Source organism: Symphalangus syndactylus, chromosome 6 (genome assembly GCF_028878055.3).
Source record: "Symphalangus syndactylus isolate Jambi chromosome 6, NHGRI_mSymSyn1-v2.1_pri, whole genome shotgun sequence".
Taxonomy (NCBI): Eukaryota; Metazoa; Chordata; class Mammalia; order Primates; family Hylobatidae; genus Symphalangus; species Symphalangus syndactylus.
In genome coordinates this window covers 56,431,255-56,444,269 of record NC_072428.2, presented here as the reverse complement: position 1 = coordinate 56,444,269, position 13,015 = coordinate 56,431,255, and the positions used below count along the sequence as shown (strand labels likewise).

General features: G+C 40.6%; 1 protein-coding gene across 6 annotated transcripts in view; it reads right to left on the bottom strand.

Moving 5' to 3' along the window:
• Positions 1-13,015, bottom strand: part of UVRAG (UV radiation resistance associated) — a 334,573-nt gene that overhangs the window by 289,198 nt on the left and 32,360 nt on the right. For all 6 annotated transcript variants that reach the window (XM_055282980.2, XM_055282979.2, XM_055282982.2 and 3 more), the window contains exon 2: positions 7,791-7,908. In XM_055282980.2, coding sequence (XP_055138955.1) covers positions 7,791-7,908 — 118 coding nt within the window. The remainder of the gene's footprint in view (positions 1-7,790; positions 7,909-13,015) is intronic.

The following is a 13,015-nucleotide window of genomic DNA, read 5'->3' as shown; positions in this document are numbered from 1 at the left end:
GTAGCATTCTATTGCATCTAAAATATTATCAATAAAATATATAGCACAATATAAAAAAATGAGTGAATGTAGAGTTAAAAAAAATAGTTCCAGTCCTCAATCTACCTCAATCTTTGTGACCCTGGATAGGTCAATTAACCTTTATGGCCCACAATTTTTTCATCTTTCAAAGGAGAATGACACCTGGAATATAATAGGGTTGTTATGAGGCTGAAATAAAATAATGTATTTAAAATATTTTATAATTTTTATTAATAAAATTGTTTTTAAACAATTTTATTGTTAGGATATATGTTTTTAAACAATTTTATTGTTTAAAACAAATGAAATTAATAAAATTTTATTAATAAAATTGTTTAGTTTTTTCCATTCAATGTGAGCAAAATCATACAAGTAAATTTTCTTTTTTTTTTTCTTTTTTGAGACAGGGTCTCATTCTGTCACCCAGGCTGGAGTGCAGTGGTGTGATCTCGGCTCACCACAACCTCCGCCTCCCCGGTTCAAGTGATTCTCCAGCCCCAACCTCCTGAGTAGCTGGGATTGCAGGTGCACACCACCACCACCCGGCTAATTTTTGTATTTTTAGTAGAGAAGAGGTTTCGCCATGTTGGCCAGGCTCGTCTTGAACTCCTGACCTCAAATGATCCACCCGCCTCGGTCTCCCAAAGTGCTGGGATTACAGGCGTGAGCCACCGCACCCAGCCTAAATTTTCAAAAAGATATCATTCAAGACCTACTTCTACATGAAAAAAACCATTAAATATAAATATTTCTCTATGTAGCCATGCTAAGACAGAAAGAAGCAAAGCAATCACAGATTGCAGAGCATGATTCCAGTGGCATGTTTTGGCTGTTCTGCAGCATTCCATTCATTCAACAAATGCTGAAGTGCCTCATCCTAATACTCATGGATATGATGTATCTATTCAATGCAAAACTATCTCCTACTATGAATGTGGACTCATAATAGGAGAAATACAAACTTAAGCTATACTGAAAAATTATTTTTCACCTAACAGGGCGGCAAAAATTCAAAAGTTTGCACAGGCTTGGTGGTGAAGCTGTGGGGAGAAAAGCACTCACACATAAAACAGCTCCCACGGAGGACAATTTCGCAATATCTACCAAAACTACAAGTACACATTCTCTTTGTCCTAGCAATTCCACTTTATGAAATTTACCCTATCAATATACTGTCACTCATACAAACAATGTATTATAAAGTTATTCAATGCAATACTGTGTATATAGCAAAAGACTGGAACAACCTAAGTGTCCACCAATACAAGCCAGGTAAATAAATTATGGTGTATCTATTCAATGCAAAACTATGCAGAAAAAAAAACAAAAAACAGGGGTGCTGTCTATGAACCAATATGAAGAAAACCCTAAGATAGTAAGTGAAAAATGCAAGGTACAGAAACATAAATAGTATGGTACACTTGTGTAAAAAAGAGGAGAGAAAGGAATAAGAATGGTTGTATTTGTATTTGTACTTGTATTTGCATAAAGAATCTCAGGAAAGACAAACAAGAAGTGAGTAACAGTGGTTATCAGGGTGGAGTAGAAAACTAGGGTGATGGAAGGCTGGTGAAAGGGAGGCTTTAATATGAACCTTTATATCTTTATATATATACACATATATATGGTTTTTTACCTATTAAAAAATTAAATTAAAAAGACAAAAATATTTGAGGGCCTAGTATGTGTCAAGCATGGTTCTGCAGTTCTACATATTGGGGACAGAGCAATGAGCAAAAGTGACCTGAAAATCTCTGACTTCATAGAGCTTACATTCTAGTAGGAAGAGACATACAGTAATCAAATAATTAAACACATAGTATGTCAAGTGATCTTAAGTACCACGGAGAAAAATAAAGCACAGAAGACAGAGGAGAATAATCACAATTTATAAAAGGTTTAATCAGTGATCAAGGAGACTTTCTCTGAGAAACATTTGGAATAAAGACCTGCAATTCAGAAGGAGCAGAATTGAAGGGAAAAAAAAAAAGGCCGGGTGCGGTGGCTCAGGCCTGTAATCCCAGCACTTAGGGAAGCCAAGACGGGTGGATCACGAGGTCAAGAGATCAAGACCATACTGGCCAACATGGTGAATCCCCATCTCTACTAAAAATACAAAAATTAGCTGGGCGTGGTGGCGTACGCCTGTAGTCCTAGCTACTCGGGAGGCTAAGGCAGACGAATCGTTTGAACCTGGGAGGTAGAGGCTGCAGTGAGCTGGGACTGCGCCACTGCACTCCAGCCTGGGCAAAAGAGCGAGACTCCATCTCAAAAAAAAAAAAAAAAAAAAAGGGAAAAAAGAAAGATCTGCAAGAAGGTGGAAGCACTAGTCATGTGAATAAGTGAAGGAAAAGTACCCAAGTCAAATGGCAAATGCAGAGGTCTTTAAGTTAGTTAAAACCAATGCATTCAAGCAACAGCTACAAGTTCAGCTAGCTGGAACACAGACATCTGGAAGAGTAGCAGAAAATGAGTTCAGAGGTAACCAAGAACCAGATCACGAAGGGCCTTCTAGGAAACCGTAAGCATTTTAGCTTTTTCTGTGAATGAGATGGGAAGCCATGGGAGGGTTTTGAGGAGAGAAATAAAGGGATGTGACTTTCATTTTAACAGGATCTCAGTTGAGAACAGACTGAGGGAGTTGCATGAGCAGACAAACCTGTTAAACGTCTACTTCAACAATGTAGTTAAAAGATGACTGTGGTTTGAAGATAGCAAGAAGTGATTAGGTTATGGATATATTTTGATAGTAAGAGCCAAAAGTATACACTGAAAGACTGGATGTGAAATGTAAGAGAAAGAAGACAATCCAGGATAACTCCAAGTTTTTGGCCAAGGAAATGGAGTCGCCATTTTCTGATATAAGGAAGAATACAGGAGATGGATCACAGCTGGAACATCAGAAGCTCAGTTTTGAACATACCAAGTTTAAGTTACCTACTAGACTCCAAATGGAGCTGTAAAGTAGGCAACTGGATTACAGGGGTATGAGTTCAGAGGAAAAGTCAACAGGTGACATTTAAAACTTGAAGACTTGACCCAGGCTTGGTGGCTCCTGTCTATAATCCCAGCACTTTGGGAACCAAGGCAAGTGGATTGCTTGAGCCCAGAAGTTTGAGACCAGCCTAGGCAACACGGCAAAACTCGGCTCTACAAACAACAACAAAAAATTAGCCAGGCATGGTGGTGTGTGCCTGTAGTCCCAGCTACTCGGGAGACTGAGGCGAGAGAATCACCTGAGCCCAAAAGGTTGAGGCTACAGTAAGCTGTGATTCTGCACTCCAGCCTGGTTGACAGAGTGAGACTCTGCCTCATAAAAAACACATAAAAATAAATAAAACTATGAGACTTGAGTAAGATCACCAAATTAAGTAATATACAGTTCATCTTCTGATGTATTCAAGACAGTCGGTATTCCAGGAGAGGGCAGGCACTTACATTTCATGGGTAAGAAAATAACTATGAAAAACAAACTTGAGGGCCGGGCACGGTGGCTCACGCCTGTGATCTCAGCACTTTTGAAGGCCGAGGCAGGCGGATCACGAGGTCAGGAGATCGAGACCATCCTGGCTAACATGGTGAAACCCCGTCTCTACTAAAAATACAAAAAAATTAGCTGGGCATGGTGGCGGGCACCTGTAGTCCCAGCTACTCGGGAGGCTGAGGCAGGAGAATGGTGTGAACCCGGGAGGCGGAACTTGCAGTGAGCTGGAATCACGCCACTGCTCTCCAGCCTGGGCGACAGAGCGAGACTCCGTATCAAAAAATTAAAAATAAAAAAATAAAAAATTCCAATTTTAACAAGAACCAAGTTTAGAACCTATCCATCCATTAACACAAGGCTTTGTTCTCTGGGGATATAATAACTAGTATTTGATTGGAAATAAGTAAACAATCTCCTAAAAGCACTACAAGAATGTCAAAAGTCAAAAAATTTCACACATCTCTTCTTAAATTTTACACATATCTTCTTTGGATCTGCTGTGAATTTAGCTGAAATAGAAGAAAAACTTAGAAACCAGCATTTCGGATATTCTTCCAATAAAAAACTGTCTTCTGACACTAAGAAATGTTACCACTAGACAGGTGGTATGGGTGGATGGTTCATCAAGAAGAGTCAATTGGTCTCTTATCATGGTTGTTCTATACCAAGGACCAAACAATGATCATAAAATATTCACGTTTGTAATGACAGGTCCGACCAACAAGATAGGACAGCATTAACTAGAATTACTAAAGAAAGGGCTTCCCAGCTCCTCCTGTGGTAGTTAAAAGTTTGTAAAGCCCAACAAAGTTCATGAATAGGCTTCATTCAACCATGACATTTTGAAATGGGAGGAATGCTCAGAAATCACCAATCCCTTCATTTTAATGATAAATTAACTAAAGCTCGCAAGAGGGAGTAAATGCCCTCAAGAGGCTTGACAGCTAGTGCCAGATTCAACAGCAACACCAGACCCTGGACTTCCCCGTGCTCTGTCACCAGCTGTTCCCTAACTGTGTTGAGGATTGGATTGAGATACCTCATTGAGATAACTTCAAAAAACAGTCAATGACAACTCCTAAATTCAAGATACAATCTGAGCTAGAAGAGAAAAAACAAAAACAAAAAAGGCACTTTGCTTTCATCGTATCTCTAGACAAGTTTTTTAACATGATCATCAGCCAATCCCATGACTATTCTTTTTAGAAAACGCTATTATGATTATTATAATTCTAATAATAATTGCTATCATTTTCCAAATTCCCAAAATGTGCTAAGTACTGGTGTTAATCGCTATTATCAGAGGTAACACTGGGGCAAGAACACAGAAGTTTTGTTAAGATAACCACGATTGATTATACAGAAACTCATCAAAAATTTAAAATACTCCAGCACTGTCATATATTGCTAGTGATATAACCAATTCGTAAGCAGTAGACTAAATGTTTTAAGGCCTACAAAAATGCTTAAACCCTTAAACCAAATAGTAGCCAAACTGTTTCATTTTCTTTCTGGACACATAGGAAGCCTACATTTCCCAGTCCCCTTTCCATCTAAAAAGGACAATTCAGGCCAAGCACAGTGGCTCACGTCTATAATCCCAGCATTTTGGGAGACTAAGATGGGCAGGTCACTTGAGGTCAGTAGCTCAAGACCAGCCTGGCCAACATGGTGAAACCCCATCTCTACAAAAAATACAAAAATTAGCTGGGTGTGGTGGCGCATGCCTGTAATGCCACCTTCTTGGGAGGCTGAGGCAGGAGAATCGCTTGAACATGGGAGGCGGAGGTTGCAGTGAACTGAGATGGCACCACTGTACTCCAGCCTGGGCAAACAGACTGAGACTCCATCTCAAAAATAAATAAATAAAAAATAAAAAGGACAACGTAACTGATTTATGGCCAATATAATGTAATGAAATTGATATGGACCATTTCCATTTAAAAATCTCCCACAAGTAATCCTTCTATCTCTGGCCATGCTAGAGGCCATGTATTGAGGACACCAGCAGCCCAAACTAGAAGGAACCTGCATACCTGAGTCATCACTTAAAGGACAGCTGCCAAGATAGCACCTGATAAAGAACACCTACACTGGATTTAGTATAAGAAATGTATTATGGTAAGCCACTAAGAGTTGTGGTATTTGTTACAGTAGCTAGCATTAATCATTCAGGTGAATACAATTGTTTTAAAATATGGAATGGGCTGGGCACAGTACCTCACACCTGTAATCCCAGCACCTTGGGAGGCTGAGGCAGGTGTGGGATCACCTGAGGTCAGGAGTTCAAGACCAGCCTGGCCAACATGACGAAACCCTGTCTACTAAAAATACAAATATCAGCTGGGCGTGGTGGCAGGCACCTATAATCCCAGCTACTCAGGAGGCTGAGGCAGAAGAATTGCTTGAACCCAGGAGGCAGAGGTTGCAATGAGCCAAGATTGCACCATTGCACACCAGCCTGGGCGACACAGCGAGACTCTGTCTCAATAAATAAATAAATAAATAAATAAATAAATAAATAAATAAATAAATCCATGCAATGGTTAGACTGAAAAGTGAGAATGAAATAAAATTACATGAGGATAGTGGAATTTAGAGTCCTTTTCCCATCCTTAAAAATTATTGCCAGGCGCAGTGGCTCACACCTGTAATACCAGCACTTTGGGTGGCCGAGGTAGGCAGATGACAAGGTCAGGAGTTCGAGACCAGCCTGGCCAACATGGTGAAACCCCGTCTCTACTAAAACTACAGAAGTTAGCCAGGCATGGTGGCATGTGCCTGCAATCCCAGCTAATTGGGAGGCTGAGGCATGAGAATCACTTGAATCCAGGGAGGCGGAGGTTGCAGTGAGCTGAGATCATGCCATTGCACTCCAGCCTGGCTGGGTGACACAGCGAAACTCCGTCTCAGGGTGGGGCGGGCGGGAATTATTTTAAGGCTATTTACTCTGAAGGAGTTTCTTCACTGTATATTTCTTGACTGAATTTTTTAATGAGCAGATACTGGAATTGACATTTAAAAAAAAGTTGTTAAACAATCACTGCTTTAAATAATCATTAAAACTAAAAAGAGGTTAGGGACAGTAGCTCACACCTATAATCCCAGCACTTTGGGAGGCTGCGGCAGGAGCATAGCTTGAGTCCAGGAGTTGGAGACCAGCCCAAGAAACATAGTAGGACCCCGTTTCTACACAAAATTTTTTCAAAGTTAGCCTGGAGTGGCGTCTCACACCCGTAGTCCCAGCTACTTGGGAGATGGAGGCAGGAGGATCATTTGAGTCCATGAGATTAAAGCTGCAGTGAGCCATGACTGTGCCACTGCACTCTAGCCTGGGTGACAGGGTGAGATCCTATCTCGAAAATAAATAAATAAATAAATGTCACTCAAATTTTTCATCTTTACCACAAGACAAGATTCAAATAAGTCTCAGTACCTTTTGTTAAAATGGTGTCACCTTTTGTTAGCATAAATAGATCTTTAATCACATCTTATTGAGATTTTTATGATCTCATAAAAATCTGTCTTGCCTACTTCATAAGACATCATTATCTCTACTTTACAAATGGGGAGACTGAAGTTCCAAAAACCGTGATCTTTATGAAAAGTCACGAAGCTAGTGAGTAGCTGGGCTAGAACTAGTACGGAAGTATTTTCCATCATAATCCAACATTCCTATCATTTTACCATGCTTCCTCTCTTACACCATCCCACCTAAGCCAACTGATTATGTCTCAGTGCCTCTCATCTAATATGCATTCTGAAGGTGGTTGTGATTTTTAATCAAATATTTGGTCTACTCTTAGAATTTTCACTTACAGAAGAATCCACAGTACAATATATAAAACTGAATTAGAGAAAACTATACCATTCTTCTGAAAAAGATCCCATATATACAGGGAATTACAGATACGAGAAGATATAAACTAGGTCCCTATTTTACCATAATATTAAAGAAAAGAAATTTATTACATTTTTATAAAAGTAAAATTACTACAGGATACTGGATTCAATCTACCTGAAATGCTAGCTGCTAGACCATTAATAGCTAACATTCATAAAGGAATGATAAACTTATCAATGTAAGGCTAAGTTATCTGAAAGAACTATCCAATTGCCATCTTTCTTTAGTATACATCCCAACTGCTCATGAGATATTTTCAGACAACATAACAATTTAGGTTTCCAAGAAGCCACAACAGCAAGAGGCACTGAGAATCACTTGTGTTACAAAAAAAATAAAAATATAATAATCTGTGGGTAGTAAGGCTACAGATCCCCTTACCTTTATATATCTTTTCAGTACTACACAAGTGAAGTGTAAAGTAGGTATCAAGGAGCTGATGGCCATTTCTATTAACAATGTTCCGGGCAGCAATGTTCCGAAGATGTCGAAGACGCCGCTGAAAAATAACAACAAAAAGAGAAGACATTCAGCTTTTTCCTCCTATAAAATTTTCTGGAAGTTGCAGTTCAAAAATGAAATGTAATAAGTTGTCTCAGTCATTTATTTACTGAGCCAGAAACCATAACCCAGTCTCTTATTTATGTCTCAGCATCCCCTCTGTCCAACAGGAATTATACCTGCCCTATCTCATTTACAAGGTGGTTGGAGAATGAAGTGACAACAGACATGAAATATTTTTGAAAAGGACCAATGTTATATAAGTGCTATATACCCGCATAATACCATTAGTATTCCCTGGAACATAAACTAAGTAGTAATTTGCTTTGCTCCACAGAGGGATTCTGATAGACATGTAAAATCCATCTCATACCAACAGACAATCACCAGTTAACACATACACTCACCCCGGATGCTAGTTCAGTCTAGATGCCAGATTATCTATACAAGCAGGAAAATGAGGCCACAGCCAAAAAATAAAAATAGTGACTCACTGGTCACTCCATCCACTCCATCCAGCCAATAAAGCAACTGTTGTGAGCTTCCATTCAATTCTCATTTCACCAGTCTCAATTTCCTAATCAGGCCTCCTTCCTAACAATTTCTCCAACCAGACTCTTTAATGATTTGAAATCACAAGTTTCGAAATGCAAAAGCTTCATAAGCAATAGTAGAAATCAACAAAAATACAAAATAAACTTAAGGGATAGCCAAATCAACTCATATATCAAAAAGAGAACGTTGGCAACCCGCTTAAGTCTGGGCACAGCAGATTCATCCCCAAAAGCTAGTTCCCTATGTCAGATCATTATCTTCAGAGACTTAAAAATAGAAACCAAGTGCTCACACTTAAAATGTGCTTAAAGCTCTCCCTCAGGCTGAAAGCCAGTTCACTCTCCTGAGGTAAGTCCACTTTCAATTACATGCGCAGTCAGCCAAAAGAGCCCAGGTCTTTTTCCGGTGCACATACCAACCCAATCCTTTCTCCCAATCTAGAGGTCAAGATTCTTTGAGAGAGAAGGTTATTGTCTAATAAATTTGTTTAATCCTGTAAGTATGAAAAGCCTCAAATGTATTTACAAAAAGTTTCCTGGGCTTACTCTAAAAGACTCATTTTTCCACAGTCTGCCATTTCACACCCTGGATTACAGCAACAGTTTTCTCCTGCTACACACTTTTCATTAGCCCTTTCAGTCAAAACTTTAAAAACAGGAACCACTAATTATCTGCATACAATAATCACATCTATTTTGCTATAAGATTACAATCCTGCTTCTCTGTTCAAAAACCTGAAAACATCTGGAATATCTAGGATAATGTACAAAAACATCCCATCATTGTGTTCAAAGCCCTCTACAGTCTGACTTCTCTATATACCATCATTACTTCCCACCAGATCTTCCACATACCCAACCCCTCAGTCACACATGACTGCTTAAAGTCCATCAAAAAGACCATGCACTTTCCTAGCTCCATGCATTTGCTGATGGTAGACCTCAATGCCATTCCGCTCTTTAAGCAGAGCCTATGCATATTACAAAGTTTAGGAAAGAAGATTCCTGCCCTTCCTGATTTTCCAACTGAAATTGAGGCAGGAGAATAGGGTCTCCAGGGACCTAAGGCCACCCTAGAACTTAATCTAAAGGAAAACCCCAACTTTCCATGCCTAAGTAACAAAAGGACCAAAGGCTACGCCCTTTGCAAACGTCCCAATCTGACTGGGTGCTTTCCATAACCAATCAGATGCTTGCATAGGAGTGTAACTTTGTAACTTCAGCCTCTGATTGGTTGCTTTCTGCAACCAATCAGACTGATTGCAGGCCACCACTTCATTTGCATGGTGCGAACACCAAGTGGCCAATGGGAAACCTCTAGGGGTATCTGGGCCCTACAAGATTCTGTAAGGGGGCTCTTGAGGGGCTGCCCAGGCCCGCTCCCACCTTGTTGAGTGTACTTTCATTCTCAATAAATCTCTGCTTTCATTGCTTCACTCTTTCCTTGCTTTGCTGTGAATTTTGTCCAATTCTTTGTTCAAAACACCTAGAACCTGGAGAACTTTCAGTCAAGACCCACTACCGGTAACAAAATTAGTTGCTCCCTTATTAGGACAAATAAGAACTTTGCTTCTATCTCTACTACAGCACTTATTTTGTTCGGCCTTTATTATAGTTAGTTGTTTACCATTATCTTCCCTATTAATCTAGCATTAAAAGGCTTGATAGAAACCACTACAACACTGTACTGTTAGCATTTATTAAATGTTTACCGTGTGTCATGTACTGTGCTAAATATGTGCTTCATAGATGTGATCATTTAATTCTCGTAACGACCCTACAAGGTTAACTATTACTCATTATCATTTTTTTTTTTTTTTTGAGACGGAGTCTCCCTCTGTCGCCCAGGCTGGAATGCAGTGGCGCAATCTTGGCTCTCTGCAAGCTCCGCCTCTCTGCCATTCTCCTGCCTCAGCCTCCCAAGTAGCTGGGACTACAGGCACCCGGCTAATTTTTTTGTATTTTTAGTAGAGACAGGGTTTCACTGTGTTAGCCAGGATGGTCTCAATCTTCTGACCTCGTGATCTGCCCGCCTTGGCCTCCCAAAGTGCTGGGATTACAGGTGTGAGCCACCACCTGCCCGTCCATCATTATTCATTTCTTTATCTCAACATTTTTTTTTCTTTTGAAAGGCAGTCTCGCTCTGTCTTGCCCAGGCTGGACTGTAATGGCGCGATGTTGGCTCACTGCAGCCTCTGCATCCTGGGTTCAAGTGATTCTCCTGTCTCAGGCTCCCAAGTAGCTGGGACTACAGGCATGTGCCACCACACTTGGCTAATTTTGTATTTTTAGTAGAGACAGGGTTTCACCATGTTGGCCAGGCTGGTCTCGAATTCCTGACCTCAGGTGATCGACCTGCCTCAGCTCCCCAAAGTGCTGAGATTACAGTTGTGAGCCACCACACCCAGCCTAGCCTTACATTTCTAAGTAACCAAATATAAAACAAAGAAAATAATAAATGACAGGAGATATCTCAAAAGAAGGAAAGAATGCAGAAAGAAAGCCAAGGATTACATCCTATATACGTGGATATGTATCTCTATCTAAAGACTACATATAGCTAAAAGATATAATTTGGTCTTTATACTCCTTTATTACTACAGAACACAAGGAAATAACCAATTCTTCAACTCAAAAGAATAACTTTATGACACATGTAATTATCATGGAATTGACTGCCTTACAAAGCAGTGTGCAGGGCTTGGACGGAGATCGAATCTTTAATAGATGCACGGATATTATTACCAAAGAGATCTCTGCATTATGTAGCAACTGTAGGAAATTAGCACGACCACCTCCAAAATACCTTCTGATTCTAAACTCTATGATTTTCATCTGGGTGATTAGCAGTGTAATCCATTAATGCAAATAAACAGAACTAACCACATTCAGATCATTTTATAAGAAGGTTTACAAAAAACAAACTCCATAAACTGACCAACTATAATTAAAGCATTGACTGTGAGCTGTATGACTTTTTTTTGCCCTTTTCCTTTATTTTACTTATTTCAAAAGCGTTAGGGTAAGTATTCTCATTATACCATAATTAATTAAAATCCAAGATACTTCCAGCAACTGGAATGGACAAAGGAAATAAACTTTTTCTTTTTTTTTTTTTTTTTTTTTTTTTGAGACAGGGTCTCTGTCCCCCAGGCTGGAGTACAGTGGTAGATCATAGCTTACTGCAGCCTCAACCTCCCAGGCTCAAGCAATCCTCCCACCTCAGTCTCCCAAGTAGCTGGGACCACAGACATATGCCACCACGCTCAGCCAAATTTTTTTTTTTTTTTTAAGAGACAGAGTCTCCCTATATTGCCCATGCTAATAAATCCTTTTTTCTTTTTTTTTTTTTTTTTCTGAGACAGAGTCTCACTCTGTCACCAGGCTGGAGTGCAGTGGTGCGATCTCGGCTCACAGCAATCTCCGCCTCCCGGGTTCAAGCATTTCCCCAGCCTCAGCCTCCCAGGTAGCTGGGACTACAGGGGCATACCACCACGCCCAGCTAATTTTTTGTATTTTAGTAGAGACGTGGTTTCATCATGTTGGCCAGGATGGTCTCGATCTCCTGACCTCGTGATCTGCCCACCTCAGCCTCCCAAAAGTCCTGGGATTATAGGCGTGAGCCACCCCGCCCAGCTGCTAATAAACTCTTTATGGGTAAATTACTGATGCAATCTTGGTGAAAGGCAGTAAGTGTACATGTAAACCCTTTTGTGCCCTAGGTCTTGCCTTCTTTTTTAATAACATTCATTCCAGAGCCAGGCACAGTGGCTCATAACTGTAATCCCAGCACTTTGGGAGCCCAAAGCAAGAGGATCACTTGAGCCTAGGAGTTCAAGATCAGCCTAGGCAACAACATAGTGAGACCCTATCTCTAGCAAAAATAAAAATAAATTAGCCAGGCTGGGCACAGTGGCTCATACCTGTAATACTAGCACTTTGGGAGGCCGAGGTGGGTGGATCATTTGAGGTCAAGAGTTCAAGACCAGCCTGGCCAATATGGTAAAACCCCGTCTCTACTAAAGATACAAAAGTTAGCCAGGCGTGGTGGCACACACCTGTAATCTCAGCTACTTGGGAGGCTAAGGCAGGAGAATCACTTGAACCCCAGAGTTGGAGGTTGCAGTGAGCCGAGATCACGCCACTGCACTCCAGCCTGGGCAATAGAATGAGTGAGACTCCAGCTCAAGAAAACAAAAACAGGCCGGGCACGGTGGCTCATGCCTGTAATCCCAGCACTTTGGGAGGCCGAGGTGGGTGGATCACCTGAGGTCAGGAGTTCGAGACCAGCCTGGCTAACATGGTGAAACCCCATCTCTACTAAAAATACAAAAAATTAGCCGGCCGTGGTGGCACACACCTGTAATCACAGCTACTCAGGAGGCTGAGGCAGGAGAATCGCCTCAACAAGGGAGGCAGAGGTTTGCAGTGAGCTGAGATCATGTCACTGCACTGTAGCCTATGCGACAGAGCAAGATTCCGTCTCAAAAAAAAAAAAAAAATGAAAGAACAAAGTCAGAGAACTGACATTACTATAAAGCTACAGTAATC